The sequence below is a fragment of the Leishmania panamensis genome (genome assembly GCF_000755165.1).
Source record: "Leishmania panamensis strain MHOM/PA/94/PSC-1 chromosome 20 sequence".
Lineage (NCBI taxonomy): Eukaryota > Euglenozoa > Kinetoplastea > Trypanosomatida > Trypanosomatidae > Leishmania > Leishmania panamensis.
In genome coordinates, this window is record NC_025866.1 from 19,765 (window position 1) to 46,099 (window position 26,335).

The following is a 26,335-nucleotide window of genomic DNA, read 5'->3' on the forward strand; positions in this document are numbered from 1 at the left end:
CACGCCTGTCGCGGTAGCTGGCCAGGAAGGTGCGTGGCGGGTGCCAAGGATAGGTGGGGGCAATGGATGAAAAAAGAGATGAGGAGTGGGGGAGAGGGGAATAAGGATTCAAATATGATCAATCGAAGGGAGAACAGAAAAGGCGACGAATCAACACCACCCGGAACCCACGAACGGCGGCACCAAAGCAAACACACTGGCTGGCACACAGGCTGAGTTCAAACGGGAAGAGGGACGACCACCATAACTGTGGGGCCTGAGTGCAGGGGGAGGGAGAGGGGAGGCTTGTAAAAATCAGCTTTACACAAGAAATGAAGGTGGACGAGAAAATAGAGAAGACGGTAGACAACAGAAAAAGCGCATCAGAGGCGCAAGAGCGCAGGCGGTGGTGACGAAGAGGAGGGCAAAGCAGAGGCCTGCACGAAGGTGCGACCGAGACTGAACAAACGCAAAGAGAAGCACCAAAACCTGCGCAGGCGCACCACAAAGCCACCAGAGAAGAGCAGACGATGGGGGGGAGAAGAAAGAAAAGGAAGGGGGATGGACGGACGGAGGAGGAAAGGCGCAACAGTGCAGACCTGTTGTACCTCCACAGCAAACGAAGGAGCAAAACAGCAAAGACGAAACGGAGTAAAAAAGAGGGGGGCAACTCTGAACGCCACGCCAAAGGGGAATTTCTCTTCGAATTTCCTCCCTCTACGCGAGTGTGTGCCTGTGCGGGTGCGAACACACAAAGTGCTCGGTGAGTGTGCGCGCCGGGCCAAATCAACCGTTACGACTCCCTCCCCTCTCTCTCTGAGACTGCAATCAGAGACAGCGCTCCACCTGATCGACAGTGCGGCCGTTCTTCTTTGTCGTTGTTGCCTATTGGCTGGTGTGCTCTCCTATCATGGGACAGTGAACGTGCGGCTAGACTTGCTGCCCCTGACGACGACGTAGATAGATGCACACACACACACACACACAACAGGGCGTATACGCTGGTGCAAGGAGAGAGACAGCAACGGCTAGGGAGTGCGGCGAGGGTGGAGATTGGGAGAGGGTTGTGAAGAGCAGCGGCGCGATTTCCGCAGTGAGGCGCAGCCACAGCTGAGGCCAAAAGATGAAAGACCGCATGCGTGGGCAGAGGAGCGGGAACGGAGAGGGGGGCGAGAGGAGAACGATCGACACGGAGGATTTGAAAGAGGGTGAAAAGAGCGGGTGTGAGGAGGAAAGCACATGAGTGCCAAGGGGGTGTATGGGGAGGGGCGGTCCTGCGAAAAATGTTGACACCCATCGCGCGCCTCGCGCGAAACGCCGCGACGACAGTTTGATGCCCAGATGCATTTCCAAATATTCCGCAACTCGATAAGGGAGAGGGGCGACCTCAGGCGACACCCGTATAGCCCACTCAGAAGCAGCACCCTGTGGTGCACCGCGACATGCATGTGTCTACGGAAGAAAGAGAGAGGGTGCATCATACAGACCATTAGGAGGAGAGATGCGAGGGGCGGGGCACTTTACCCGCGTCTGCTAGACGTATGGAGGTCAGCCTGGGAAAAACAGCCCGCACACTCCCGGGGGTGCGAGCAGAAGTGCATCGCCTCGGAAAGCAGATAACAACACACCAGACATGTCAATATAAGGCAAAAGAAGAAGACAACTACCTCATTAACTATCAGCCTTCCGTGCCAGTCGTAATGACATACACGATGACCACATCAGTCCGCCGGTCGCTGTCTCATTCCCTCCTTTCGCTTCCCATGAAACTCGCACTACTCAAAGGAGGTCCCTCCACGTCGGAACGTGCGGCGTGCCGTCGATCGGGGAGTACGTCGGCACGTAAAACCACGACGGCGAGTGCCACAGACCACGGCTGAAGATGAAAAAGTACATAAGTTCATAGAGGGCGAGCTCATGGAAGAGGCCATTCAGGAAACCACGTAGGTCCCGCCACGCAAGACTGTTCCACAGGTGGTGATCGCAGTGCGCGAGAGGGGCGACCACATCCAGCTCCCGCTTGGTAGCTGCCTCTGCCAAGTCGGCCGGCGACGACGGCGGTGAGAGGCACCTCAGCTCCGTCTGTGGCGCGTCATAGCACATCTCCGGCCACATCGCTCTCCAGGTGGTCATCACCACATGAAACGAGGAGTAACCCGTGTACTTGGCACTCGCTTTTGGCAGCGCCGGCGCCTGCGTCACCGCAGCAGAAGTCTCGGTGCGTGACACCTCCGTCAAGTCACTCTCCAGCTGAGCCTGTATTCTCTGATTGGCCAGCGCCTGCCGAATGTTGTGTGCCACGACAGGGACCTGAGCGTATACGGCGCCGTAACTCTTCGAAGAAGGAACACCAGCCACGTCGCCAAGCGCAAAGATGTCTGCGTAACGGCGGTGCTGCAGCGTCTCATGGTTCACGTCCATGAACGATGCCTCGTCGGCGAAGAACGCCTCCAGTTCCTTCTTTGCTTTACCCAGAAACGGATGCTTACGCAGCTGCGGCGCCGCGGCGGCCTCACCTGTACCGCGCTGCAAGGCGGGCATCACGCACTCCTCCACGTAGCGCGTGCGGTGCAGCCCGCTCTGGCGTACAAAAGACGGCGCACAGAGCGGGAGGTCCAGTACCAGTAGGCTGTATGGCACGCGCACCTCTGCGTTGTTCAGGTAATCGTAAAGCGTCGCTACGTTGGTTACGGTGTCCACAGCGGCCAAGTAGCTGTGGAAGAGAAGATGAAAGCGCTCTGGAAAGTCGCCGCTGGGCTGCTGGCACGCCAACTGCCGCTCTCGCCAGAACCTCTCGATAACCGTGTTCACCGCCCGCGGTGCCGGTCCTATCGGTTGGGGGTCAGCCGTCACCACCGTGTACTGGCACAAGCCCAGTTTGTTGTAGTAGTGGAGGAACTTCCAAATTGTGTTGACGCTGGACACAAAGGTGCTATCATGCTGGCGGCTGCTGTAGTGCATGCACCACTTCGCTAGTGTATTCAATGGAGAAACAGTGGCGGTCAAGCCGGACACACCCCGAAGCCGCTCAGCCACTTCGTCCGGGATGAGAGCGGCGCCCGCCGTTTCAGGCGAGGTGGCCGCGGCGCGCGACGTGCCATACCAGCGGGCGAGCGGCGCCGGCATAGAAAGTGGGGTTCTCGCTGCAGAAGAAGACGGCGTTGAAGGTGCTGCCGTCGGCAGCGGCGTGCACAGCGCTGGGCTGACAGTCACACCGAGTTCAAGGCTCGGCACACCGCTGCCTGACGCCGCGCGCAGTGGTGTTGTCAGCGCACGTGCCGCCTCTATCTGCAGCACAAAGGAGGCAGGCGGGACCTTCACGTGCACTACGTTGCCTGAGAAGAGGTTCACGAGGCTGTCTCGCGTTGTGCCAGGGTTGACAGCGATGCGGTAGGTATCCAGCTGAGCAGGTTGGACCTGACCTACCAAACTCCCTAACGAGCGGTTCGCGCCGGCGGCGACCACCAACGCATCGTATGAAAAGACCGTTGTGCCATCCGAGAGATTGGCGCTGCCGTCTTCGTTGACCGAGACGGTCGACACCTGCGGATGGCGACTGGGCCAGTAGCGGGACAGGAGGTCGGCCCCCCAACTTGGGCGGCGCTCGCCTGCATCGTCTTCATTAGGGGCGGCTGCAGCGATGAGCATCGCTTTGGTGCTGCGCACGTACACCTTTTTTGCATTGGGGTCGACGCGCAGCACCTCTGCAGCAACGAGGTTGGCGTCCCGGGTCACATTCCACGCCGCAGGGGAGCGGACAACGTCCACGCCTGTCGACGTCGCGATGTCGTAGCTGCGATGACCAACATGGGCGAGGGGGACATGTCCCAAGAAGACCTGTTGCTTATCCTTCTCGATGACCGTGATTCTCAAGTCCGGCGCGGAATTGGCGAGGAGCGCCGCCAACGCGGATCCACCAGCGCCACCTCCCACGATAACAACGTGCTGCCCTTGTCGCTTGCGTAGCAGTTCCTTCTCCGACAAGCGACTACGCTGCTGCGTTTTGCGGAGAGCCAAGAAGGCTGACAAGAGCACCGCCAGCACTGCGCCGGCACCGGCCGTGCGCAGAAAACGCTGTGCGCTCTGCACCTGTAGTGGGTGCACGTTCGGGTCCTTCTTTGGCACCCTCGGCAGGTACATCCGATGGAGTCGCGTTCGCCGCATCCGGCCGGCACTTTACCAACAGCAAAGTGCGCTGTGCGTATGTGCGTTGAGAGGGTGTGAAAAGGTGCACGTGTGCGCGCTTGCGGGAGTGTGGCGTGGAAGAGGAGGGGGAAGGGTCCGAGGTCGGGGCAACTTTACCGGGCTGTCCAGCACTGCGCACGTCCGCTTCCGCCTTCGTCCCTGAGAACGAGTCGCACAGCAAAGAGGAAAGGGACAGAAATACGGAATTATGAATCGAGAGCGACTGCGATGGCGGCGTGGTCATGGGAGGGCGTGTGGGGGGGAGGGGAGGGGATGGCAGTAGCGGCGGCCCCGAGAAGGACAACGAAGAGAAACTGCTAAAAGAAGCGGTGGGGGAAGGTATACCATGGGTGCGTGATCATGTAGCTGCGGCGAACGGGGGGGGGTCGTCCCGTCATCAACCGTTCCCCACGCACACATATACACTCGGCAGCGCCTCCCCCTTTTCCGAACCTCAGTGGAGTAGAAGCATTGGCCCAGGCGTCACTGAAGGTGGCAAGAGAAGAATGCCAGAGAGGTGGAGGAGGAAGAGAGGGGACGTCTCCAAGCGACGCAGCCGTGAAGCAATCCCCTGACCGTTCGATGGCGTGCGCTTGCGGATGTGGTGTTTGTCACCATTTTCTGTTTGGTGGGGTGGAGGCGAGCAGATGCCTCTCACATGGCGGAACAGTGCGGAAGGGGGCTACAGTACATTCCACAGAAAAACAGAGACCAAAGGGCAGGCAGCCACCGCAAACAGGGAAACAATGCAGAGTAAGAAGGGAGGAGAAGGGAGGAGAAGGGAGGGGGTGAGGGGGCACCACTATCAGAGCTGGAGAGCAGCTGTCGAAGAGGGCGAGCGTGAGCGTGAGCGGGGGGGGTTGGAGAGGAAAAGACGGTGCACCATCGTCATGGCTGTCGCTGGTGCAGGAACTCTTCACTCAGAAAGTACTGAGTCAGAAAGGTCACTGGGTCCTCCGGCTGGGACTGCAGTACCCTTGCTAGTCCCTCCTGCACGGCTTTGTGGATCTCTGGGTGAGCGCGCAGATACTTGGCCTGTGCTATCTGCTCAGCCCGTAGATTGGCCTTTAAGGCAGTGCACTCCTCTTCGTTGAAGACGGCTGCTGCTGCCTCCTTCAACGTTGGCTCCGCCATGAGAGCGGCGGTCGCGTGGTCAGCCATTTTGTGTGTGTGTGTGTGTGGGTGTGGGTGTGTGTTGGGGCACACGCGTGGCTTTTGATAGGCGCGTATTCGCTAATCGGCTGCTCAGAGCAGAGCTGCCGTTAGGAGCAGGTGGGCACGTGCGCGCAGTGGGAAGAAGAGGTAAAATGAGGAAGAGAGAACGTAGGGAGGGGGCGATGACTGTGGAGACAGAAATAGAGAGGTGGGGACATCGGCCGCGTTGTCTGCCAGCAGCGAAGCTGCGCCCCCTAGTAAATCCTCTTTCCCACATCTTTTTCGTCTTGTTTTGCGTGTGGCTCACCGTGTTGGTGCTGCCTCGCCGTCATAGGCACTCAGGACAGAAGGCGTCTCTCTCCGTGCTTGGCTCTTGTCGGTCCTCCCCCGCCTCGTCCTCTCCCTGGCGGAGACCCAAAACGTGGGCGGCTACAGAGAGTCCGGCTCGGGGGAAAAAAGAGAAGCAGCGGCGGGCTGACGGAGGTGGAAAAGCGAGGAAGGCGGAGAGAGCAGAAACGAGGGCGCGAAAGCACGCCTGCCCACCGTTTGCACGCCTTGTTGTTGCTGGTTGGCTTCACTGTTACTCGTTTGTGTTGTTGTTGTTGCGCTGGTGAGCGGCAAAGGGGCGGTGAAGAAGAGGTGGGAGTCTATAAGGGGTGGAGATACAAAGACCACAACACACACATCCGTACAGTTCTGCGGGAGAGAAGGGAGGCATCGGCGCGCCCCTCAGTGCGGTTTCCATCACCCTTCATTCACACCTGCGTCTGTGATGCTCCGCCCCCTTTGGTTGAGTGACGCGTCGAAATTTTCCCCAGCCTCTGCCTTCACCTTGCGTCTCTCTCCCTCTGCTAACAAAATGAGCACAGCGTTCGGCCGGGGAACGAGGGGGGAAGGGCGGCCGTGGCAGCATCAGCACAGAGAAAGGAAGGCAGACGCGACAGACTATGAGTGGGTGATGAAGGAACAGACACGATGAGTCAGGTGGGGGTGGGTGGGACACCACCGAGAGCCTGCGCTCTTGCGACCACTAGCAGCACCACAAAACAAAGAGAAGGGGGGAGGCAACGGTGCAGTCGGTGGACTCTAACGCAAAGTTACCAGCGACCACACGAGAAAAGCGAACGACACCAGCGCAGTAGCGAAGCGCCCCCCCCCCCCCAAAAAAAAAAAATACGCGCATGGTGTGTCCGGTGAGGAAGCGGAGAAGGCAAAGGAAAATGAGGAAATGAAGGAGGAAGGTGAGTGATTCACAACGATACAAGATCTCGGCCGGGGAGAAGCGAAGAACGGCGGTGGGAGTGAGGAGGAGAGGGGGGCCGTTGAAGAACCCGAATCTACGATGGAGGTGGTTAGTCCGTACGAAGACACGTACGGCAAAGGACAACAGTAGCAGAGGAGAGCCTTTGCCTCCCCCCTCCCCTCCCTCTCTCTCACCCTCTCTCCCACCATCGACTTCGAGAAGAAGCCAAACAAAACAGCAACTGTGCACATGAACCCACGCACACACACAGCTCGAGCAGCTGCAATACATTACAGCACACATGGCACAGTCATCCAAGAACCAAATCATCAATGGGCATAGAGAAGAAGGGCGGCACAGCTGTGGGCTATCGTGGCACCAATTCAGCCGCGCGGCCACACGCTCTACCATAGCGCAGTTGACTTGAAGGACTGAGGATAGAGTGCGCGGCCAGTGCGCCGCTCTTCAACACTGCGCTCCTGAGCCTTCCAGCGCGCTTCGGTGCGGTAACGTAGTGACGGCTTGCAAGCGTGCGGCGCGGGGCCGGGGCCGAAAATGAAATCCGACCGTTCCTGGGAAGCGCTGGTGCCGCTGCGCGCGCGCGCCCGCTTCATGACCAGGGAGTCCAGGTCTTCCACGCAGTTGCGGTGACGGCGATCGTCTATGTGGACCAGGGTGGGCTTCGCGTAGATGTTACGTCTCTCGCCAACCGCGGGCGGCGACGGGTAGGCCTGGCCCGAGACAGCGGTGGAATCATACGGGGCCGATCCGTCGTGCAGGTGGCGGTCGCATGGTTTCACGGGTGTTTCTGGGGGAGAGGAGCTGCGGCCACGACCTGGATACAGGCGGACGTGCGAAGCACACGACAGCTGCGTGTCGGCGCGTGGCGGGCACGCCTCGCTGAGTGCGTACGGAATGGAGTTCTGGATGGCCGGGGATGGGGTGCCCAGGTCCGGCGTGCTGCGGTACTTGTTGGAGGCCTCAATGTGCGCCATCCGCGCGTCGCTGCCGTCGGCATACTCCTCTACAGCAACGCGGCGCGATATTTTCTGCTCGGTCGATACAATGCTGTAGTCGCCGTGCTGGTCCTGCAGAGCACGCATCACCTCCTCCTTATATTGTGGATGCTCACTCTTGATCTTGCGCAGTCGGGCCTCGGAGAGCTGGAAGGAGGTGTTCTGGGCGTCCGCCCGGAAGCCTGTCCTCTGCCTGGGTAGAGGCGATGGACTGTCCTGCTTCGACAGAGGCGTGTAGTAATACGACTTGAGAAACAGGTTGCACTCCGTGCCTGGTGGCTGAGCAACCGACGGCTGCTTCGTGGCATAGTAGACGTCGGCGCGCTTCTGCTGCTCGGTTGAGGTCACGTGCGCCCGACCGAGCCGCCCCTCCGCCCTCTTCGCGTCATCGCTGATGTTCGTGAATTGGTGGGGATCCAGGTGCCGCCGGCCCTGGGGGCGATGAGATGTATTCGGTAGGCCAGCTCGCATGCTGTACCGGTGCTCCGACGACAGCCGAGGGTTGACATCCGCGAGTCCGCTGTGATCCTCGCTAGGCATGATCCCTGTGCTTCCAGTCGTGAGACCGCCTCGAACTCTCGACTGCACACGCGTTTTGCACAACGTGTGCGGACGAGCGTCGGAAGAGTCGAAAAACATTATCTAAGAAGAAAGCCTCAGAGTTGGGTAGTGTTGGTTGAACGTCCGTGCCGTCACATGCGGGTGTATGGTGCTCACTAGGAAGGTCTGCCTTGTCCAATAGGGAGCGCAGAAGCGGCAAAGGGAGTGTCGATGACTGCCGTACCCGAGAAGTGGCCTCGGCCGAAGAGAGAGAGAATAAACACAGCGCAAAGCGGAAGAATGGCGCAGAATACTGCGAGGAGGTGCACAGCGACTGGAGCATCCGCATTACCCTTCGCTGAGACACACATGGCACACATACATGCAAGCAAGCACGACGGTGAGGAGGCACAGCACCCATTACGAGAGTCGAGTAGATGAGTGAAAGAGAGGGACACATAGGCACAGAAACACACACACTCACATAGGAAGAGACGTAGAAAGCATGCCGCCGACATGCTGTGCAAGTCGTTGCCTCGCATTGCACGGGGGTATGAGTGAGAGAGAGAGAGAGAGGGAGGGAGGGAGTACTCTGTGATTAACCAAGGGAGCGAGGCCTCACTGATCACACACCAGCTCACCGCGAGCGCATTACACGTTGCTTCCCGTCTCTTTCTCTCCGTTCTGTGTGCTTTCCCTCTTTTCCATTTTTTTTCTTGCCTACGCATGTCAGCGACAGCGACGTACTGCACGCATATCGCTCTAGTGAAGCCTGTGTGCGACCGCTTGCCTGGGGTGGTCACTGCGCCCGTCCCCCCTTCTCCCTTCTCCCTCCCTGCCCCCGCCTCCCCAAGGCACGAATAAGACGCACACCCACACAGAGAGAGAGAGAAGGGGAAGGAAATACAAGGGAGGCACCCACCGCACGTGTGTGCACGCAGCTCTCATACAAAACCCACACACACACACACACATGTACACGCAGACAAGCAAGGAAAGAAATCATAGAAACACATAATCGTACTGTACACGCCAGCCGCCACTGCCGCCCGTTTGCCCCACCCGCGAGGTGACATGATGCGTCCACCTGCGCACTAGCAGCCGCAGGAATTCAGTCCCGTTGAATAGACCTACCATTGTTGAAAAACTCTGTCTCCTCAGCTTCCACGGAAGATAAACGAGGCGGTGTGTGCGCCAGAGGCAAACGTGTGGGAAGAGAAAAAGAGAGAGTGAGAGCACCACTACGGATGCACACGCACATCTGCTACTCCGTAAAGGAGAGAAGACTGTGCAACTGCTCTCGCAGAGGGGCTCGGTCACCCTCCACCTCAGCGAGGCGCGTTTCCAGTGAAGTATTCACCTTTCGCAACGCAGCCATCTCCGCCCTCTCCGCAGCGTGCAGCGCCTCCTGCATCTCGTGGTCGCGCTGGCTGGACAGGAGTTGCGCCTGGAGGGAGGCCACCTGCTCCGTGAGAGTGCGCTGCTCAAACGCGTTGGCCGCCGCACCGTCCGCACAACGCTGCAGCTGCGCTTGCTTCAGCTCCTGCATTGACGCCACTGCTATTTTCAGCTCTGTCTCTCGAGACCTCAGAGTCTCCTCGGTACTGCTGAGACGCTCCTCGAGCTGCGCAACGACACTCTTCAGCCGACGCAGTCCCCGTTCAGAGTCCTCTTTGCCACGGCTCAGTTGAGTGACCTGTTGTCGCAGCTGCACCTCCATTGCTGAGGATGACTCTAGCAAAGCCTGCAGCTGCGTGTGGAGCTGCTGCTGCGCACCCGCCGACTCCTGCACTGCTCTTTGAGTAGAATGATGGGCCGCCTCCTCTGTGGCCATCACCTGCGCACGCAGACGAGCATGTTCAGCCTCTGCTTCCCTCTTCTCTGCCTCACGATGCCGCTGTGCTTCTTGCCACTTGGACACCCACTCGGCCCGCTCTGCCTGCACCTCGGCCTGGCACACATCGAGGCGGTGCTCCATCTCTCTCACGCAAATGTCGCGCGCGGCGACATCGTGGCGCAGTGCCTCCGCGCGACTCTCCTGTGCCTCTGCCCGCTTGACAACCTCCGAGTACTTCGCCGTCATCTCCTCTAGTGCGACTTGCAGAGCGCCACACTGCTCTTCAGCGATGCGAGTCGCTAACGTCAGCTGCTTCAGCTGCGCCCGCTGCGCCGTCTCCGTACTCGCCAGATGCGCTGCCTTCGCAACCTGGGCGACATGCTCAGCCAGATGATCCTGAGTCTGCCGCAAGGCTTGCGCCCACATCCGTAGAGCTGAGGCGAGGTCGGCACAGAGCTTCTCCGAGGATGCCGCTGCCGGGCCCTCTATGGCCGGAGGGCCGGCGCCAGCCGATGCCGTCTCCTCACTTGCCGCCTCAGTGACGACGAACGCAGCCATTACCTTGTTTATCACGCAGCTCCAACGGTGCAGATCGGCGTCATGCAGGTACCGCAGAAGGTTGTTTGTGGCGCGCAACACCCCAGCAGCCGCACGCTGGATGGCGTCGATCGGCAAGGACGCAGCATCTGCCGTTTGCTTGTCGTCAGACACCGGGCTCACCTCGTGTTGGCTCACCTGCCAGGCTTGCGCCTGCATAGCGGAGGTGCTGCGTGAGCGGAGCTCCTGCTCACCGTGGCTCAGCAGGTCCAACAGCGTATCCCACACTTTGTCTGTGTCGGCCTTCACGGCGCCACTTGTATCGATCGGTATCAAGCATCCCAGCACCGTGCACTGCACCAGCTGTCGCGAACGCTCAGCTGCGCATAAGGCCGCTTCACACTCAGCGAGCTGCACTTGCATCTGCGCGAGACGCGCCGCCGCCGAAGCGTCGCATTCACCAGAAGGTTGAAGAGCAGGGGTGGCGCTAGAGTCCCGCTCCCGCTCCCCTGCGACACGCTGTAACTCGCGCTGTGCGGTGCGGTGCGCCTCCCTGGTGCACGCCAGCTCCTCCTCCAGCGCCTGTATGCGGCCTTTGTGACCGGCCGCGGTGGCAAGAGAGTCGGAGAGGGCTGCCTGCAGTTGTTGCCGCTGTCCCTGCAACTGCGCCACACAATCCTCGTTCTCCGCAAGAGACATCTGAAGCTCCTGCTGCTGTCGCTGAAGGTCTGCGATATGCGCCTCCTTGATGGCGATGAGTCTCTCTCGCTCAAGGCTGCTTTGCGCATACTGTTGGCGCCAGCGTTCGCGCAAACTTTCGTCACGGTTCGCTTGATCGGCACGTAACTGTTCAATCTCGGCGACAAGTACCTCTTGAGCCTCAGCGCGCTTGCGCAGCGCCTCCTCCTTACGAGACAGCTCCTGCTGGCACTCCTCCATCCGTCGGGAGAGATCGCGTTGCTGGGTGTGCGCGCGCTCCAGATGCTGTTGAACCTCCGCCAAGCGGGCAGCAGAGGTCTGTCGCTGAAGCGTAAGCTGATTAGCGGCAAAACTTGCCCGGTCCTCCGCGGCCTTGGCACCGCGCTGTGCCTCCCGCACGAGCGCTTGCGACACACGCTGTGCATCCTTTAGGGCATCTACGGCCTCCTCTGCATCCCCGAGGCGACACTGCAACGCAGCACGTTCAGTCCTCAGTTCCTCCGCCTCATGCGCCAAGAGCACGCACCGGTCTTGCAGTCGGGACACGGTAGCTTCATGGGCCGCGGTGCTCTCCGACTGCTCGGCCGTGACAGTGGTGAGGGCGGTCTCGATGTCCGCCGCTTGCGCCTGAAACGTCCGCAACGCGGTGAGTAGCTGGCTCTTCTCCCGCTGCAGCTGCGCCACGAGCTGGTCCTTTTCCTGTGCTGCTACGCTGGCACCTTGCAGCTCCTGATTCAGTGCGTCCTGCCGCTCCTGCGCTGCTTTGAGCTCTTGCCACAGCCGCTCCGTCGTCTCCTTCTCGGCTCGAAGCGCGTCGGTCAGCGTTGCCTTCTCTTCCTGCAGAGCGGCCGCCTGCACCTCCAGCTCCACAGCAGCCCTCTGCACTGTCGCGCCGTGGGCCTGGCTCACCTCGACCTGGTCTCGGGCCTGTTGAAGCTCTTGCTGTATACGGCCTACCACCTCGGTGCGCAGGATGTGAGACTGAGCCTCCACCGTGTGCAGATGCTGCTGCAGCGACAGCCGCGCCGCGTGCTCTTCATCCACCTCGTCTTGCCCTCGACGAGCCACCTCCTGCAGCTTCTGCCGCAATCGTGCGTTCTCCTCGCGCAACCGTACCTGCACCGCGGCTAAACCAGCCACATCGGCGACATTGTTCATGGACTCTCGTCGGGGATCGACAAGAGAGTTGGCAAGTGCGCTGTCACACACACCTGCACCTCGATTGGCGCTTGCAGGCGAGCGCTGGCTATCACCTCGCCTCGCGCTGGCACTGCTCTCTGCACGAAGGAGCTGTGTCTCCGCCTCTCGTCGCTGCAGGCGTTGTAGGAGGTCATGATTAGCCTCCTCAAGGGTACGTATCTGACGCTGCAGGCTCGCCTGCTCGGCGGCGGCAGTACTGGCCAGCTCCGCCTGCAGCGCTTGAGCATCGCCGGAGGCCTGTTGCAGCTCTACCAGCTCTTTTTGGGTCCGCACGAGCGCGCGCTGCAACCGCTCCAGTTCGACCATAGCCTCGGCAAGAACGGTTTCGCGGTCCACTTCTGCTTGCTGCCGTACCTCGGCCAGCTGCCTTGCCAATGCGGCTCTGTGTCGCTCAATCTCCTTCTCATGCTGGGTGGCGCAGCGCGCTTCACAATCGACCGCGGTGTCCTGCGCGGTGCGCAGTTGCTTCTCGGTTTCCCTTAGCTGCGCTGTTGTGCGCTCCAGAGCAAGCTCCAGCTCTCGTTTCTGCGCCTGCGCCGCAGCTGTGCCTTGCAGGACCTTTTGCATCCCAGTGCGATAGCGCTCGCACTCCACTTCATGCGACCTCAGTAGAGTGCGCTTTTCCTCTGCCCATGAGCTGGAGCTCGAGGCGGTAGCACCTGTTGGATGTGTGTGCTCTACCGTTGATGCAGCCGCCAAGCCCAAAGTGGCAATCGCCTTGTCACGCTCCTGCGCCAGCACCTCACACCGCTGCTTCAGAACGTCCATCTGGCCAAGCAGCTCTTCGCCGACGCTGATGCAGCGCCGCAGTTCGGTCTCCTTGGCTTCGTACTTGTCCTTGAGGTGGCGCACCGCCTTCTTATACACGTGTAGTGATTCATAGACGGTGGGGTAGTCGTGCTGCAGTCGACTCAAGAGATCGCTGGAGAGCGCGCGTGCGGCGCTCGTGGCGGTGTTCATAGTTATCGTACTGTCATCCCAATAGGAGTCGACTGCTGCTCTAGCGCGGTGCTCGAGAATGGGGCGGTCCACATGGGCAGACCGCTGCGATTCTTTCTGGCTGTGGAAGACGCTGTCATTCAGGCGCGCCACGCGTCTGGCTGCCGCCATTTGATGAGGCGCCACGGCGCGCACCGTTCGAGGCTACAATGGGACGCCGTCCAGTCAAACCAGCGAGGGCGACACACACACCCGGTAGTGACACTGCTGTCTGACAGCATGCATACGGGCTTCGTTGAAAAATGAGCCGCAGCACACACGCAGATGAGCACGAAGAGAACCGCAGGACAGGGACAGAGAGAGAGTGGGAGAACAGATGCAAAGGTGAGAGAGGGAGGGGGTAGGGGAGAAGAGTTAAAGAGTGGCGCAGACGGAGACAGGAGAAATACGCTGTCATTCTCTCTCCCCCGCGCGCGCGCCTTGGCGGGAGGGCGACATGGGCGAGCAGAGAAGAGTAGATGGGTAACAGTGCCGACGGCACACCACACCAGTGCCGTCCACAGCCCTACTTCTCCAGAGACGCATGGAAGGCCAGAAGACTGGGGAATAGGGGGTCTGCAGAGGGAGGGGGGAGGGGGGGCAGCAGAGCGAGGGTGGTGAGAATAACGAACAAGACGTGAGGGCATTTTGTTGAGTTGCAGAGTTGTGCGACGGTGATGGGGCACGGTAGGATACGACGTGTGATCTACCAAGTGCGGTACCGCGCATGCAACGCGACATCATCGTACTACACTGCCTTCTTCTTTCGCCGCCCCGTCTTCCCTACCTCCTCGATTCCCTGCACCACGGCGAATGGCGCCACATAACCGCCCCACCCTACGCCGTCGTCGCTTTTGCAAACGCACTGGACTTAACACTGGCGATTTGCACTCGCACAGACTGCAGAAACATGCGAGTAACAAGAAGACGATTGTCAGCACAAAACGTAAGAGAGGGAGGGGGAGAGAAAACAACAACGAAAAAGACAGCGAAGACGCACGCACATGCCCACATTCCTCGCGGAGCTTCACCCAGACCTCTACAACGTCCATGCGATGCCGAGCACGCGGCACCTGAATGAAGGGGGTGAGGACTCTGCGCACCACTGGATGCACGGACGCACGTCACTCAGAACTTTTACAGTGCATGCCTATCTACACCTCTTGTCGTCCACACGCCGCCATCCAGCACTGAGGCGGCATCTGGTCAGCACTTCCTTTGGCCATCTCTCGTGCTCTCTAAGGCAGGCCATGCACCGCCCCTCCCCCTCGCCCCTGGTGCGCACGCGCGCGCTTTTTTGCTCCGTTTGATAGTGTACATCTAAGCGGGCTCTGTGGGCACCAGGGGGGAGGGGGTCTGATGGGGGGAGGGGGTCTGATGGGGGGAGGGCCGTGCCATCAGCCTAGTTGTTGTTCAGCACGAGCATGTCGGCCCCACCAGCACGCCCCATGACTTGCCGAATGTCATCATCGATGCTGTGGCCGCGATCCCTCGCGCCTGCAGGGGGTGCCTCTGCCTGAATGCTCTTCAGCTTGGCGTGAAGGATCGTTCGAAGTGCGCTAAACCACTCCACCTGCCGCACGCCGGTGTCGTGCGTCTCTTCCAGGTCGCGCTGCTTGCCTTGCATCTCTTTCGTCCGTGCCTCCAGCGTGCGTGTCACATCAGCTAGGTAGTCAGCATACGTCTTGTGCTGCGGGTCTAGTGAGGCAGCGGGGTCAGTCCGGAACGCCCGCTCCTCCTCTGCCCGCTTCGCCTGTGCGGCAAGAAGGATGCCCTGGATGCGTACGCGGTGGTAGAGGGACTCGTTCATCGTCGTCTCCTCCTTGAGGTGCGTGACGTCCTCGTCGATCTTCTGAATGTCCTCCGTCAAGAGGCTCTCCTGGTACTCGTACTGAGACTTCTTCTCCGCCCACTCTTGATCAACCTCTGCCGCCGTCTGCCGAACAGCACGCAGCTCGTTGATGAGTGGTGCCAGGCGCGTGCGACCCTCACGAATGGCGAGCGTGAACTCTTGCACGACGCGCGAGAGCTCCTCAAGCGTTTTGCCCTTCACCTCCTCTATGGCGTCCTTCTCGTGTGCCAGCTTGGAAAGAGCCTCTACCGTACGACTGTATCCCTGCAGGCCTAGCTTGCTTTCTAGATTACCAATGGCAGCGTCTAGGGCATTGTACTGCTCCTGCAGCGTCGCCTCGGTGAAGGTCAGCGTACCCCACTCAGTGCGCAGCTCCGCGAGGCGGGTGCGCATACCTTCCGTTGCCGCCTTCTTCGCGCGCACCTGGTTGGAAAAGTCTCGAAAGTCATCGCTGCGTAGCATGTTTGTAGCGGACTGCAGCTGAGTGATGCGTAGCTGGCGTTCTCGAATGTCGTTGAGGGCCTTGTTGTTGTCGGCCTGCAGCGAGCTCAGCTCGTTCAGCACCTCCTCCTTACGTGCCATGACGCGCTGCACCTGGTCTCGAAAGCGCGGGATGGAGGCCCCGTCGGCGCCGGGCTGTTGCCGCTGCTCAACTTTTGCACGTAACACCTTTAGTTCGTCGTCCAACTTGCGATCCTTTCCAATGAGCGCTGCCATGTCCAGCGGCTCCGAGACGAGCTTCTGCAGCTCGGCATTCTCGTTCGTGATGGACTCAAGCTCTTGCGGTAGCTGATCCTGCAGCTTCATCCGGTTTGTGTCCATCTCGTCTTTCATGCGCCGGATCATCATCTCGACGCGGCCGTCCGCTGCGTCGCGGCGGAGATTCTGCAGACGTGTGTTGATTTCCGTGCGGCGGGCCTCAGAAGACACCGTGGCCTGCTGCTGCTCCACCTCTCGCTCAGCCAGCTTGGCGCTCTCCTCACGTGCCATGCGGAGGGACTTGCTGAATGCCAGGAGCATCTCCTTCTCCGGCACAGCCACCAACTTTTTGAGGGCGACTTCGATGTACCCCTGCAGGCGGTCTCGCTCATCCTCCAAGGCAGCGACCTTTCGGCGTGCCTCCACTGGATCTGCGAAGGCAGAGCGGAGCTTGTCGACCCTCTGATGGGTCTGAATGAAGGCGCCACGTAGCGCTTGATACTGCATGAAGAGGGTGCGCACATCCTCATCCTGGGCACGGATGTTGTCTGGGATGTCCAGTGGTTGCAGGAAGCGGGCAAGATAGACGCGCTTCTCGTTCAGCTCCATGTGGGTGAGAATCCAATACATGGTTGGGTAGACCACAAGAGGCTCGCCGTCGGCGAAGCTCTGCGGGAAACTGCCTTGGAAGAAGACTGGTACGCGGTAGCCAAGAATCTTCAAGAGGAAGTCCAGCATGCGTGGCATGGCCTCATCGGGTGGAGTCGCTTGCATGTCCATCTGCATGCTGGGCTGCAGCTTTGCAAAGATGTCGTTCACTACCTGCAGGAGCTCGATGCGGCTTAGAGCGTCGAACTCGACGAGGGAGTAGTGACGCTCTAGCACCTTATTCACAAGCTCAACGATCTGCTGCAGGAGGTCATCAGCTGACAGTTGCGACGCGTCCTCTGGCTGCACCGCAACGGCGGAGCTGACAATGCCTCCCTGCGGCGGTGGGGACGAAGTAGACATTTTAGCAACGTGGGGGCACACGCCTACAGTGAACCAAGACGACAGCAGGATCGATGTACAAGAGCGGTGCTGCGGTCGAGAAGGACGAGGAGGAGAGAGACACACCGCCTGGGCCACACACGAGTTTGCGAAGACGCGTCCTTTTGGGGGGGCTCTACAGTGTACACGGTGACGCACATAAATAGGCTCTTTGATGCGCAGCAAGCGGTTGGGGCCATGAGGCAGACGGAGGGGAAGGGGGAGGGGAGGGGGGTGGGCAAACAAGAAGAGCGGGGGGTCTGCATACAGAGACTTCGAATATAAAAGAGCGCACTCGCAGCAGCTACACACGTTGCGACCTAGTCCCCACGAAGGTGTGACTTCGGGAGAGACAGGGAAGGAAGGATGGGGAGGCGACGTGGTGAGGGAGACGAGAGCCTCTGAGATGCTGATGAGAGTAACGGAGCATTACAGTGGCACGGATGTTCCTGGGTGCAGAGCGCACATCATATCTACGTACTATGACTTTCACAAACAACACACACACACATACCGATGCACATACGAAAAAGAGAGACGCCATCACACGGACGTGCAGGTCAACGACACAGGTGCGATGCAACCCACAAGCACGCAGTCGAGAGTGTGGGTGTGGGTGTGGGAGGGTGGGTGCACGTGGGTTTGGCCAACCCCCTCTGCTCCGGTCGCACGTAGACAAACACAAGGTTCCCTCCGTCGGCGCGATCCGCTTCCGGCTGCCACACACGTACTTCTGCACACCTCTGGGCGCTTTCCCAACGAAAGAAAAAGAGCACATTTAGGGACGCGGGTGTGTGCGTGTGTACCGGGAAGAGCGGGGAAAAGGGGAAGGGAGACGTGAGGATGTACAGAACAACGGCGTCTACCGTATCTGAGCAGCGACCTGCTTCTGCTCCTCCCTCGCTCCGCTACCCCCATCTCCGTCCTTCTACACCATTCGTCAACCCCCTGCCTCTCTCGAGCTCGCTCCTTGCCTAGACGTGCACAGAGATGCACTCGCACATACACGTCCCACACGACTGCGAGAAAGGGAAGGGGGAGCCCCGGTGGGGATGTGCCACCACCAGCCCCTCCGCGGGCTAGATTAATTTCCTCTTTATAATCAAGCCCTTCGTGTAGTGGAAGGTGAACCAAGTCGTGCCGCCCATGACTGTCAAAATGACAACCATGCAAATCCAGATGCGGTTGAACGTTGCCTCGGCGGTGGCGCGCATTCGCTGGAAGCGATTCTCCAGGTACTCGAAGCCGTGGTAGAGCCCGAAGAGCTGCTTCTGCAGAGCTTTCATGTCCTCTAGGCGGCTCTTCAACTCCTCTGACGTCACCAGATCATCCTGGTTAAGAAGGGTACGCAGATCGGTGGTGCTGCTCGCACGGAAGAGCGACCGGATCATTTTTGCATACTCGCGGTCCATCTCAGCCATGGCGCCCCCTGCCGTCTCATCACCATTCTGCAAGTTTGCGGCGTTGTCATTAAGTCTTGCGATGTAGAGAGAGGTGGAGTGGCGCGTGGAGACCACCTCGATAAGTTGCACCTTCACCTGCTCGTACTGCATCGACGGTGGCTTTTGCGCCACCGCCTTGGAGCGAAGGAGGTGAAAGCATACAGCGTAGTGACCATCGATAAACTTCGCTGCAGGACCGGTGCCGTCCTGCGCCGGTCGAACGCTCACCGTGGTGCTCTGAGACTGCTGCTTCACCTTAGCGCTAGCATTCGCAATTTCCTGTCGCTCGGTGCCGCGACCCACCACCTCATTCGGCCTGTGCAGTCTCGCCAACTCCTCAGCGTTGAAGAGCTTCGTTTGAATGACGGCGTCGACCTTGTCGAGAACCGCCATGGAGAACTGCGAGACGCTTGGCTTGTGGACCGACACCACCACGTCGGAGCGCCAGTGCACGTTCGACACGTTCGACGCATAGGTGAAGCGTACGACACCGCCCAGACCGTTGTCCAGCGACAACAGTAGGCATGCGCCGCTGCCTCCTGGCAGCACTGCGTACTCTTTCATAGACATCTTCTCGTCAGCGTAGACAGGATAGTCGATGCTGTTGAGTTTGAAGGAGATGGCGGCCTGCGCGCCTGCTGCGAACAGCAGAAGGCTCGCAAGAAGCGCCAGGCACTGCGCTCTTTGGTTCCGCATTTTCGCTTCCATTATAAGGGCTGCATCAACACCCCTCCCTCTCTAGGAATGCCTGTGCCTCGGTCTGCCACCGAGCCTCCAAGGCTACGTACGACAGTACCGCTTTCAGAGTGAGGCGATTGGTTTGAACCTGAAATTATGCAGTTCGACTCTTTCGCTCGCCGTGATGAGATAGCCTCCTCCGAGTTTTTCGGTCACAGCAAACGTAGAAGAGGGAGGGGGTCACGCGTGCAGCTGTCCGAGAAGAAAAATAAGCGAGCGATCGAGCGAGGCAGCAGAGAGTCAAAGGGAGTGAGGGCAAAGACAACATTAGAGGGCACACACACACACACTACAGGCGCTTGAGTTTCAAAGGCGACAAGGGGTGCGGCTGATGAGAGGGCTGTGGGAGGAGGTCACCTCCCCACTGTGGTGGCCACGTTGGGGAAGAGGGAGGGGGGAGGGAGAAGCAAAACTCGCGAGGTGCTCCAGGCGGAGATGGCAGGACAATGGAAACGCGTTGGCTTTTGCCTTTTCTCGACTAGTTCTGTGCAGAGCAACATGCGAGGTGGGCAGGCCATCGTTTCCGCGCCTATTCATCGTATTGGCTTGGTTGTATGGGAGAGATCGGATGGTAATAGGGGAAAGACACATGAAGGGAGGAGGTTTTCTGCCGCTTAACTTATGAGCAGTGCACCTCGCGCAGCCTGCGCCGCGTCCCACGTCACGAGACGCAGATCGAAAGAGTGTGTGACAAAGAGAAAAGACCCGGTATGGGGTTGCATGGCTGCAGCGGCAGAGCGGCGCCACAGGTCAATTGAGCAGTTTGTCTCGCATCCCCTCACATATCGTCCTCGAGCGGCGGCATCTCGCTGTCATCATCTCCGGCTGCCGCAGATGCGCCGTGAGTGGCCTCTTGCCTTTGCGCCGAGCCAAATTCAGGAATCGTGCCGGGTGGAAGGCCGGCTAATTCCTCCGCGTCCTTCTTTCCCTGAGTCTGCATGAGCTGACTGAGCATCTCCGAGTACTGCCCGTCCATCGCGTCGCCGCCGCCGAGGCCGAAGTCCCCCAAGTCGTCTGTAGCACCTTCGTCATCCTCGTCTTTCCACTTAGACCAGTCGATGGTAATGTTAGGGTATTTGACCTTCTCCTTGGTCAGCCGCGGCCACTCCACCTCGTCGTCGGCGTCTTCAAGTGACCTTGTTAGCTTTTTCCGCAGCTTCAGCTCGATCTGACGCGGCCGCACCACGTGCTGACTCTCCTCAGAGGATATCGCACCGTAAAAGTGGATCGTGCATGCGTACTGCTTGCCTTCGGGGGCGCAGCAGGCGAACAGTAGTTCCCTCCCTTCATCCTTGATCTCCACAGTTACACCCGTGGTGTCCTGCAGCGGGATCGTGACGAGGACATACTCGGGGCGCTGTGCCCAGCTGATCGGCGGCACCAATGGGCCGCTGGCCGACATGTTTGCCAGGTAACACGTCGAGCGTGGAGCGTCAATGTCAGAGGCAAGCTGCACTCAACTGAGCAGGTGTGGGCGGGTGGGGGTGGGGACCAAGTGGACGAGGATTGCGCGGGAGGGGAGGGCGGTGAAGGGAGGGAAAGAGGGAGAGCAACGGGGAAAGAGATACCTCGCGACTACGCGAGAAACGAAAGAGTGGGAGTAGTACTCTGCCTATGGCGGCAATGGTTTTGAGGATCAGTCCAGCGCCTCTTAGTAGCGTCTGCCCATGCGGAAGATGGAGAGAAGAACAAGACGCAGGAGAGAGACAGAGAGCGAATCGCACACTGAAACCGCAAGGGGGTGACGGGAGAGAGAACTGAAACGAGTCGACTCAACATGAATGGCCGCGGACGGTTTCCCGCGGGGAAGCACCAGAAAATGAACCCTTTCCATACGTGTCCATCGTGCCAACGTGGCACGTCACGTTCTCTTTGCCGCTCCCTACCGACACTGGAGCACACGCCGTCGTGGTTTGCACAGAAGGGAAGAGGAGGTGGCGCAGTCTTGGAGGAGCCTGTTCGCAGGCAGAGGGCACCCTCTGCAGTGTGGGGCAAAGATGCACGCCGGTGCACACGCGTACGCGGCGAGGTGGAAATCCCTGCATATTGCGGGGCTTTGACGGCTAGAGATGCAAAACAAAAGAGAGAATAGCGGCACCCACAGTGCATTTACCGCTGCCTTGAAGAAGGGGGGTACGAGTAACAACGTGACCAAGCAAGAGTAGAAGACAACATCACCCGCATCAAAGCGTCTGCGACGGACTCATCGCAGCTGTGGAGGAAGGCGTGGGCTCATTGACAAGGCAATAAAGGAAGGGAGGGGAGCAGCGCAAAGAATCCAAGCGGGAACCTCCACAGCCTCAACAACGGGAGTGTACATCACCTCAGCCCGCTGCACGGAACGGGAAATTTTCCACACAAGCGCTGCACATTACACGACTGCGTTGGCAGCGTAGCCGCCTTTGCTGTCTGGGCCCTCGCAGCAACCACCGACACGTACATCAGCTTTCCCTCCCCCTGAAACCCACTCCGCTGCCTCCACCAGCTGCTCGCACGTCGCTCCACCCTCTCTCCAGTCGAAGCAAGAGGGGCAGCATCAGCAGAGCTTTTACAGAACAAACAGAAGCAAAGCATAGCCTAACAGAGAATGCGAGAGGGGCGACGAGGCCGAAAACACGCATCGTCACACGAGATGCACAGATAGCCTGGCTGGTGTCAGTAGTGGCGACGCGTATCGCTGCACAGAAACACCCAAAGTGGCAGCCCGGCTACAGAAGCACGCAAGGCACAAAATTATAGGGATATGAGAAACGAAAAGAACGACCACCGACTGAGAGTCCTGATCATGAGGAGGAGCACAGGGGTTGGAGATAAATCCAACTCCTGCTCAGCGGCACAGGCTAAAGAGCGAGTTTCGGCGCCCACGTGAGATATTCAATACGTGAAGAGAAAAAAAGAAAGGAAACAACGCTGCTGCAGGGGGTGAAGCCATCCACGGAAAGAGCGAGACGTCCGTGAGACACAGGTAGGCTTTGCCGCCAGAGACTTACACCCTGCACACGCGTGCATACAGCAGCGCGAAGGAAGAATAAAAGCGGAAGGAATTGATGGTGCTAACAAGTAAGCAAGACAAGCACAGCGGACATCTCTGCGCATGTGCGTGCGGTCACTCTCCCCCTTCCATCGTTTCGTTTTTACATTTTCTTCGTCGCAAATCAAAAAAAATGGCCGGTATTCCTCTCAGCTACGCGCCCCGCTGCACACACCTCACCTCCCCCGCCACCTCCCACTCACACTACCAATCAATACCCTGCCGTAGCGTTGCCACACACGCGAGTGAGCACCAGCCGATGGCAAAGTAGAGGGTGTGATCTGCGCGATGTTACGTTACTTCGTGTATGCCTCAGCGGCACAGCATGACCACCTCCAACTTAATAAGAGAACACGAGAGAGAGGGAGAGGTAGTGCTGAGGTGACATCAGACGTCGCGTGAAGAGAGAAGCCTCCCAAACCACAAACCACCACATCCGCGTCCAAGTGGACGTGAAGGGAAAAAAAGGTGCACAAGAAAGAGCAGCGCAAATTGTCAGCACAGGAGTCTGACACCGTCCGTGCGTGCGTTCGACAGGTATATAACATGGTTGCACAGCGCGTAGAGCAATACCTCCCATCGCCTCTACCTCAACAATGCAGCTCCAAGGAGTGATGCTTTCTCCCTCTCTCGACGCCTCGCCGCATCTGAAGATGCAGTTCGAGATCGTCATGTCTGAATTTGCTCCGCCACAAACTTTGTGGTGAAGATGTCCACCTCCCCTTCCACAAAGAGCGCTGTCTCGAGGGGATTCACGCGCAGCTCGTAAAGGACGCTACCGGTCTCTGGATCGCGGCCCAGAACTGTATGCCCCAACGGTTGAATGTAAGCGCCGGGAGGAAACTCGACCCTCACCAACGCGACAACGTCAGAAGTATCGTTGTAGAAGGCCCAGCGGCGTTGCCTCCTGTCCACGAGGCGGAATACGAGCCCGTTCCCGTAGTCCTTGAAGCACTTGTAGACCTCATCAAAGTGTGGCATTACGGCGAGATCCGGTCCGCGGTGGCAGTAGACGGGTGCCTCTTCGGGAACCGGCAGTACCGGGGGCGGCACCGCAGCGGGGCCCGTTGCGTCGGCGGGGAGGGGTGAAGGATTCGGCTCCACTGGGGTGGTCAGCGATGGCGTCACAGTGGCAACAGGGGTGGCTGTGAAAGTCAACTCGTATTGCTCCGGGACACCAACGAGAAACGGCACTGTGGCGAGGGGCATCACCTCGACAGCTGCAATGACACCGCCCTCGCGCTCGCTGTCGGTAATCACCTGCACCCCCGGAGCAAGGCGTATGTCGCTCGTTTGCGGGTAGCGCATATTCGCAGTCATCACGTAGTCCGGCGTGTCGTTGTAGAAGGCCCAAATTGTATTTACATCATCAACGACACGGAACAGCAGCCCGTTTCCGTGCTCCTTGAAGCACTTGAACACGTGCATCTGGTGGGGAATGATGGCGCGGTCGGGGCTGCCGTACAGATACTCCACCGGCTCCTCTATTGCGGGCGTGATCGAAGTATTTACTGGCTCGGCAGCAAACTCCAGCGTGTACGTCACCGGATTCCCCTCAACGAACGGCTCGGTGCACCCGGGCGCGATAAGGAGGGTGTAGACAACGCTCTCGGGGGCGGCGTCGGCGGGGGGCGGCGGACCAGGAACTGTGCATTCCAGCGGGCGCACCTCTGCGCGGTTCGCAAACGTCACGGTCACCTTCATCATCATGTCGCGAGTATCGTTGCAGAAGAACCACCGATGTGCGTGCTCGTCCACCAGGCGAAACAGCAGTCCGTTGCCATCCTTGAAGCAGCGGTAGATCTTGTCGTATTGCACGGTCGGCCGGTGGTGCTCAAAGACGACATCTTTGGCTGGCGCGGTTTCTGTGCGAAAGTTTAGGTGAAAGCCCTTGGGCTCTCCCTCGATGAACGACTCCGTGAACCCGGGGTCGACGTCCAGCATCACCTCGATAGAGCACGTCTCGTCTGTTACGCCAGTGGGGCCAGGGATTACGCGCATATCTGCTCGCTGCAGTGGTCGGATGACACTACCGGGGAGAAACACCGCTCGCACATGCACAAGCACGTCAGTGGTGTCGTTGTAGAAGAACCACTGATTCTTCTCGACGTTCACCAGGCGGAAAAGAATGTCACGGCCGTCGAAGCACCGGTAGCACTCCTGGTACGTGCAGAGGGGTTCTCCGTTGGCGAAGCGCACCGCCTCGGATGGCACGAGTTCCGTCATGGCTCAGTCTGCAGCACGAATTGAGCACTGCTCAGCCGTAGATGTGCAGCCCTCCTTTGGAGAGGCGAAAAGAGGAAAAAAGAAAAACACTAAAAAAGGCGGAACAACTGAAGTTTTGGTGTCTCGCCCTTCGCTCCCTTCAAGCCGTCGAGTGCGTTGGTGTATGCGCGGCGTACCAACAGCAGCCAGTGTGGTGGCTGCTCCCCCCTCCCTGTACGAGATCTGCAACTGATTGGAGAAAGGTGTGACTACAACGACGCTGCTCCCAGTCAACTCTGCCGTTGTAGATACTGTATTTCGCGTCTATGTGCAACCTCTCAAGAGAGAGAGAGGGAGAGAAAGGAGAGAAACAAGTAGGAGAGGGAGGGAATGTTTGACTTCTGGCGTCGTTTTGTGGGTTGCGGCGCCGTAACTGGGAGCGCGTGTAGGACAGAGTGCAGGAGAGCGTGCGGGCGTCTTTGAGGTGACTCGTCTCTCCTTTTAGTCGTTCTTGTCGGGTCTTGCGTCTCTAGAAAAGTGAGGTCTCGGCTAGCGCTGAGGAGACACACACACACGCACACAGCGGCGCGCAATCTCTGGACTGAAGCAGGCGAATTCGTGTGCTGCTCTTTCACCTCTGTTGCAGTTGTGTGTACGCGCCTCTCGTACTTCACTACTGCACAGCAGCGGAGCCTAATGGGAACAAGAAGGAGAAAAAAACGTTCGGAGGTGATTGGGGTTTGGCCATCGAAGCAGTTGACTGATGTTTTCGCTTCTTGTGCGCGTGTGATTCTATGCTTTGTCGCGCACCCGTGTAAATGACTCTCTTTTCCGTCGGTTCGATTCTCACGAGTCAACAGCAGACGTCAAAGGTACGCATGATGAGCGTCAGTGGGCACGGACCAGCGCAGTGATGAGAGAGCGAGAGACGAGCATGCAGAAATGAAGAGAGAGAGAGGGGGGAGTATGGGAAAAGATGAGACACCTGAACCCTGTAGGTGCTAGTGCTTGCAGGAGGCAGCCCAGTGCACAAAGGAGGAGTGAGAACAGTGTTGGGGAAGAGAGGACGGGAATGGCAAGGGCAACCAGGCGGAACACTGACGGGCCCGTTAAAGGTGAGTCATACAGCCCCATAAGAATACTTTCGACAGGCCACCGCCTCCCTCTTGGTGTCCACCACGACGCCTCAGGCTGTCCCCGCCGCTCTCCTCACCACGCGTTCACTTGGTCCTGGCCTTTTCGCTATGCCTCACGCTTCTCCGTGTCTTCTGCATTTGCACGTGTGTTGCGGTGAGAGGGTGTGTGGGCGCGCTGATTGCTCATCCGCGATGCTATCCTTCCATCATCGGTTTCTCGGCGAGACGTCCTGCTGTGATGACATCAGTCTGACACACAGACAGAGAAGAGGGAGAGGAGGTAGACGACGGGGGGGAGGAAGAAGGACAGCACCCCGACACACGTGCACCCACCCCCCTCCACGCACAGACGCCCGCACACGCACACGCACGCGACATCATAACAAGGAAGGCCGAATACGGTGAAAGTAATACAAAGAAAAAGGGATAGGGTCAGCCATGGCTGTGTGTCTGTCTGTGGGTGTGTATACACGATGAGGCGAGGAATTAGGGGAGGGAGAAGGAGCGTAGCCACGCCTTTATTGGCCCAATCTACCAGACAAGCTGCACACGCACGTTACGTGAGTCGAGAAGAACACGAGGAACGTCGACGACACGAGAAGCAGAGTGCGAGAGGCTGACCAACAAGGGCGACCCCACATTCGAAAGAAAACCTGCACGCACACGCAGGCAAAAGCACGGCCAGGAGGAAAGACAGAGAGGAATAGTGCCCACATGAGGAGAGAGAGAGAGAGAGAGCCGAGGCGGGTGAATCGATGAAGGAAAAGATGGGAGAGAAAGAGACAGAGCGAGAGCGAGAGAGAGCGAAATCACATCGGGGTGAGACGGGTAGGG

General features: G+C 59.0%; 8 protein-coding genes across 8 annotated transcripts; all 8 read right to left on the reverse strand.

The window, feature by feature from the left end:
* Nucleotides 1-1,758: 1,758 nt before the first annotated feature.
* On the reverse strand, nt 1,759-4,143 carry LPMP_200060 (hypothetical protein; the record flags this gene model as incomplete). Its single annotated transcript, XM_010699903.1, has 1 exon — nt 1,759-4,143. The coding sequence occupies one exon, from the start codon at nt 4,141-4,143 to the stop codon at nt 1,759-1,761; it is 2,385 nt and encodes a 794-aa protein (XP_010698205.1).
* Nucleotides 4,144-5,052: 909 nt separating this feature from the next.
* Nucleotides 5,053-5,325, reverse strand: LPMP_200070 (hypothetical protein; the record flags this gene model as incomplete). The annotated part of the gene is made up of 1 exon (XM_010699904.1): nt 5,053-5,325. One exon carries the CDS (start codon nt 5,323-5,325, stop codon nt 5,053-5,055), a length of 273 nt encoding a protein of 90 aa, XP_010698206.1.
* Nucleotides 5,326-6,966: 1,641 nt separating this feature from the next.
* Nucleotides 6,967-8,118, reverse strand: LPMP_200080 (hypothetical protein; the record flags this gene model as incomplete). The annotated part of the gene is made up of 1 exon (XM_010699905.1): nt 6,967-8,118. The coding sequence occupies one exon, from the start codon at nt 8,116-8,118 to the stop codon at nt 6,967-6,969; it is 1,152 nt and encodes a 383-aa protein (XP_010698207.1).
* Nucleotides 8,119-9,382: 1,264 nt separating this feature from the next.
* On the reverse strand, nt 9,383-13,351 carry LPMP_200090 (hypothetical protein; the record flags this gene model as incomplete). Its single annotated transcript, XM_010699906.1, has 1 exon — nt 9,383-13,351. The coding sequence occupies one exon, from the start codon at nt 13,349-13,351 to the stop codon at nt 9,383-9,385; it is 3,969 nt and encodes a 1,322-aa protein (XP_010698208.1).
* A 1,420-nt stretch (nt 13,352-14,771) lies between these two features.
* LPMP_200100 (hypothetical protein) lies at nt 14,772-16,931 on the reverse strand (the record flags this gene model as incomplete). Its single annotated transcript, XM_010699907.1, has 1 exon — nt 14,772-16,931. One exon carries the CDS (start codon nt 16,929-16,931, stop codon nt 14,772-14,774), a length of 2,160 nt encoding a protein of 719 aa, XP_010698209.1.
* A 1,097-nt stretch (nt 16,932-18,028) lies between these two features.
* Nucleotides 18,029-19,099, reverse strand: LPMP_200110 (hypothetical protein; the record flags this gene model as incomplete). The annotated part of the gene is made up of 1 exon (XM_010699908.1): nt 18,029-19,099. One exon carries the CDS (start codon nt 19,097-19,099, stop codon nt 18,029-18,031), a length of 1,071 nt encoding a protein of 356 aa, XP_010698210.1.
* Nucleotides 19,100-19,907: 808 nt separating this feature from the next.
* LPMP_200120 (hypothetical protein) lies at nt 19,908-20,531 on the reverse strand (the record flags this gene model as incomplete). Its single annotated transcript, XM_010699909.1, has 1 exon — nt 19,908-20,531. One exon carries the CDS (start codon nt 20,529-20,531, stop codon nt 19,908-19,910), a length of 624 nt encoding a protein of 207 aa, XP_010698211.1.
* Nucleotides 20,532-22,829: 2,298 nt separating this feature from the next.
* Nucleotides 22,830-24,386, reverse strand: LPMP_200130 (hypothetical protein; the record flags this gene model as incomplete). Its single annotated transcript, XM_010699910.1, has 1 exon — nt 22,830-24,386. One exon carries the CDS (start codon nt 24,384-24,386, stop codon nt 22,830-22,832), a length of 1,557 nt encoding a protein of 518 aa, XP_010698212.1.
* Nucleotides 24,387-26,335: the final 1,949 nt, after the last annotated feature.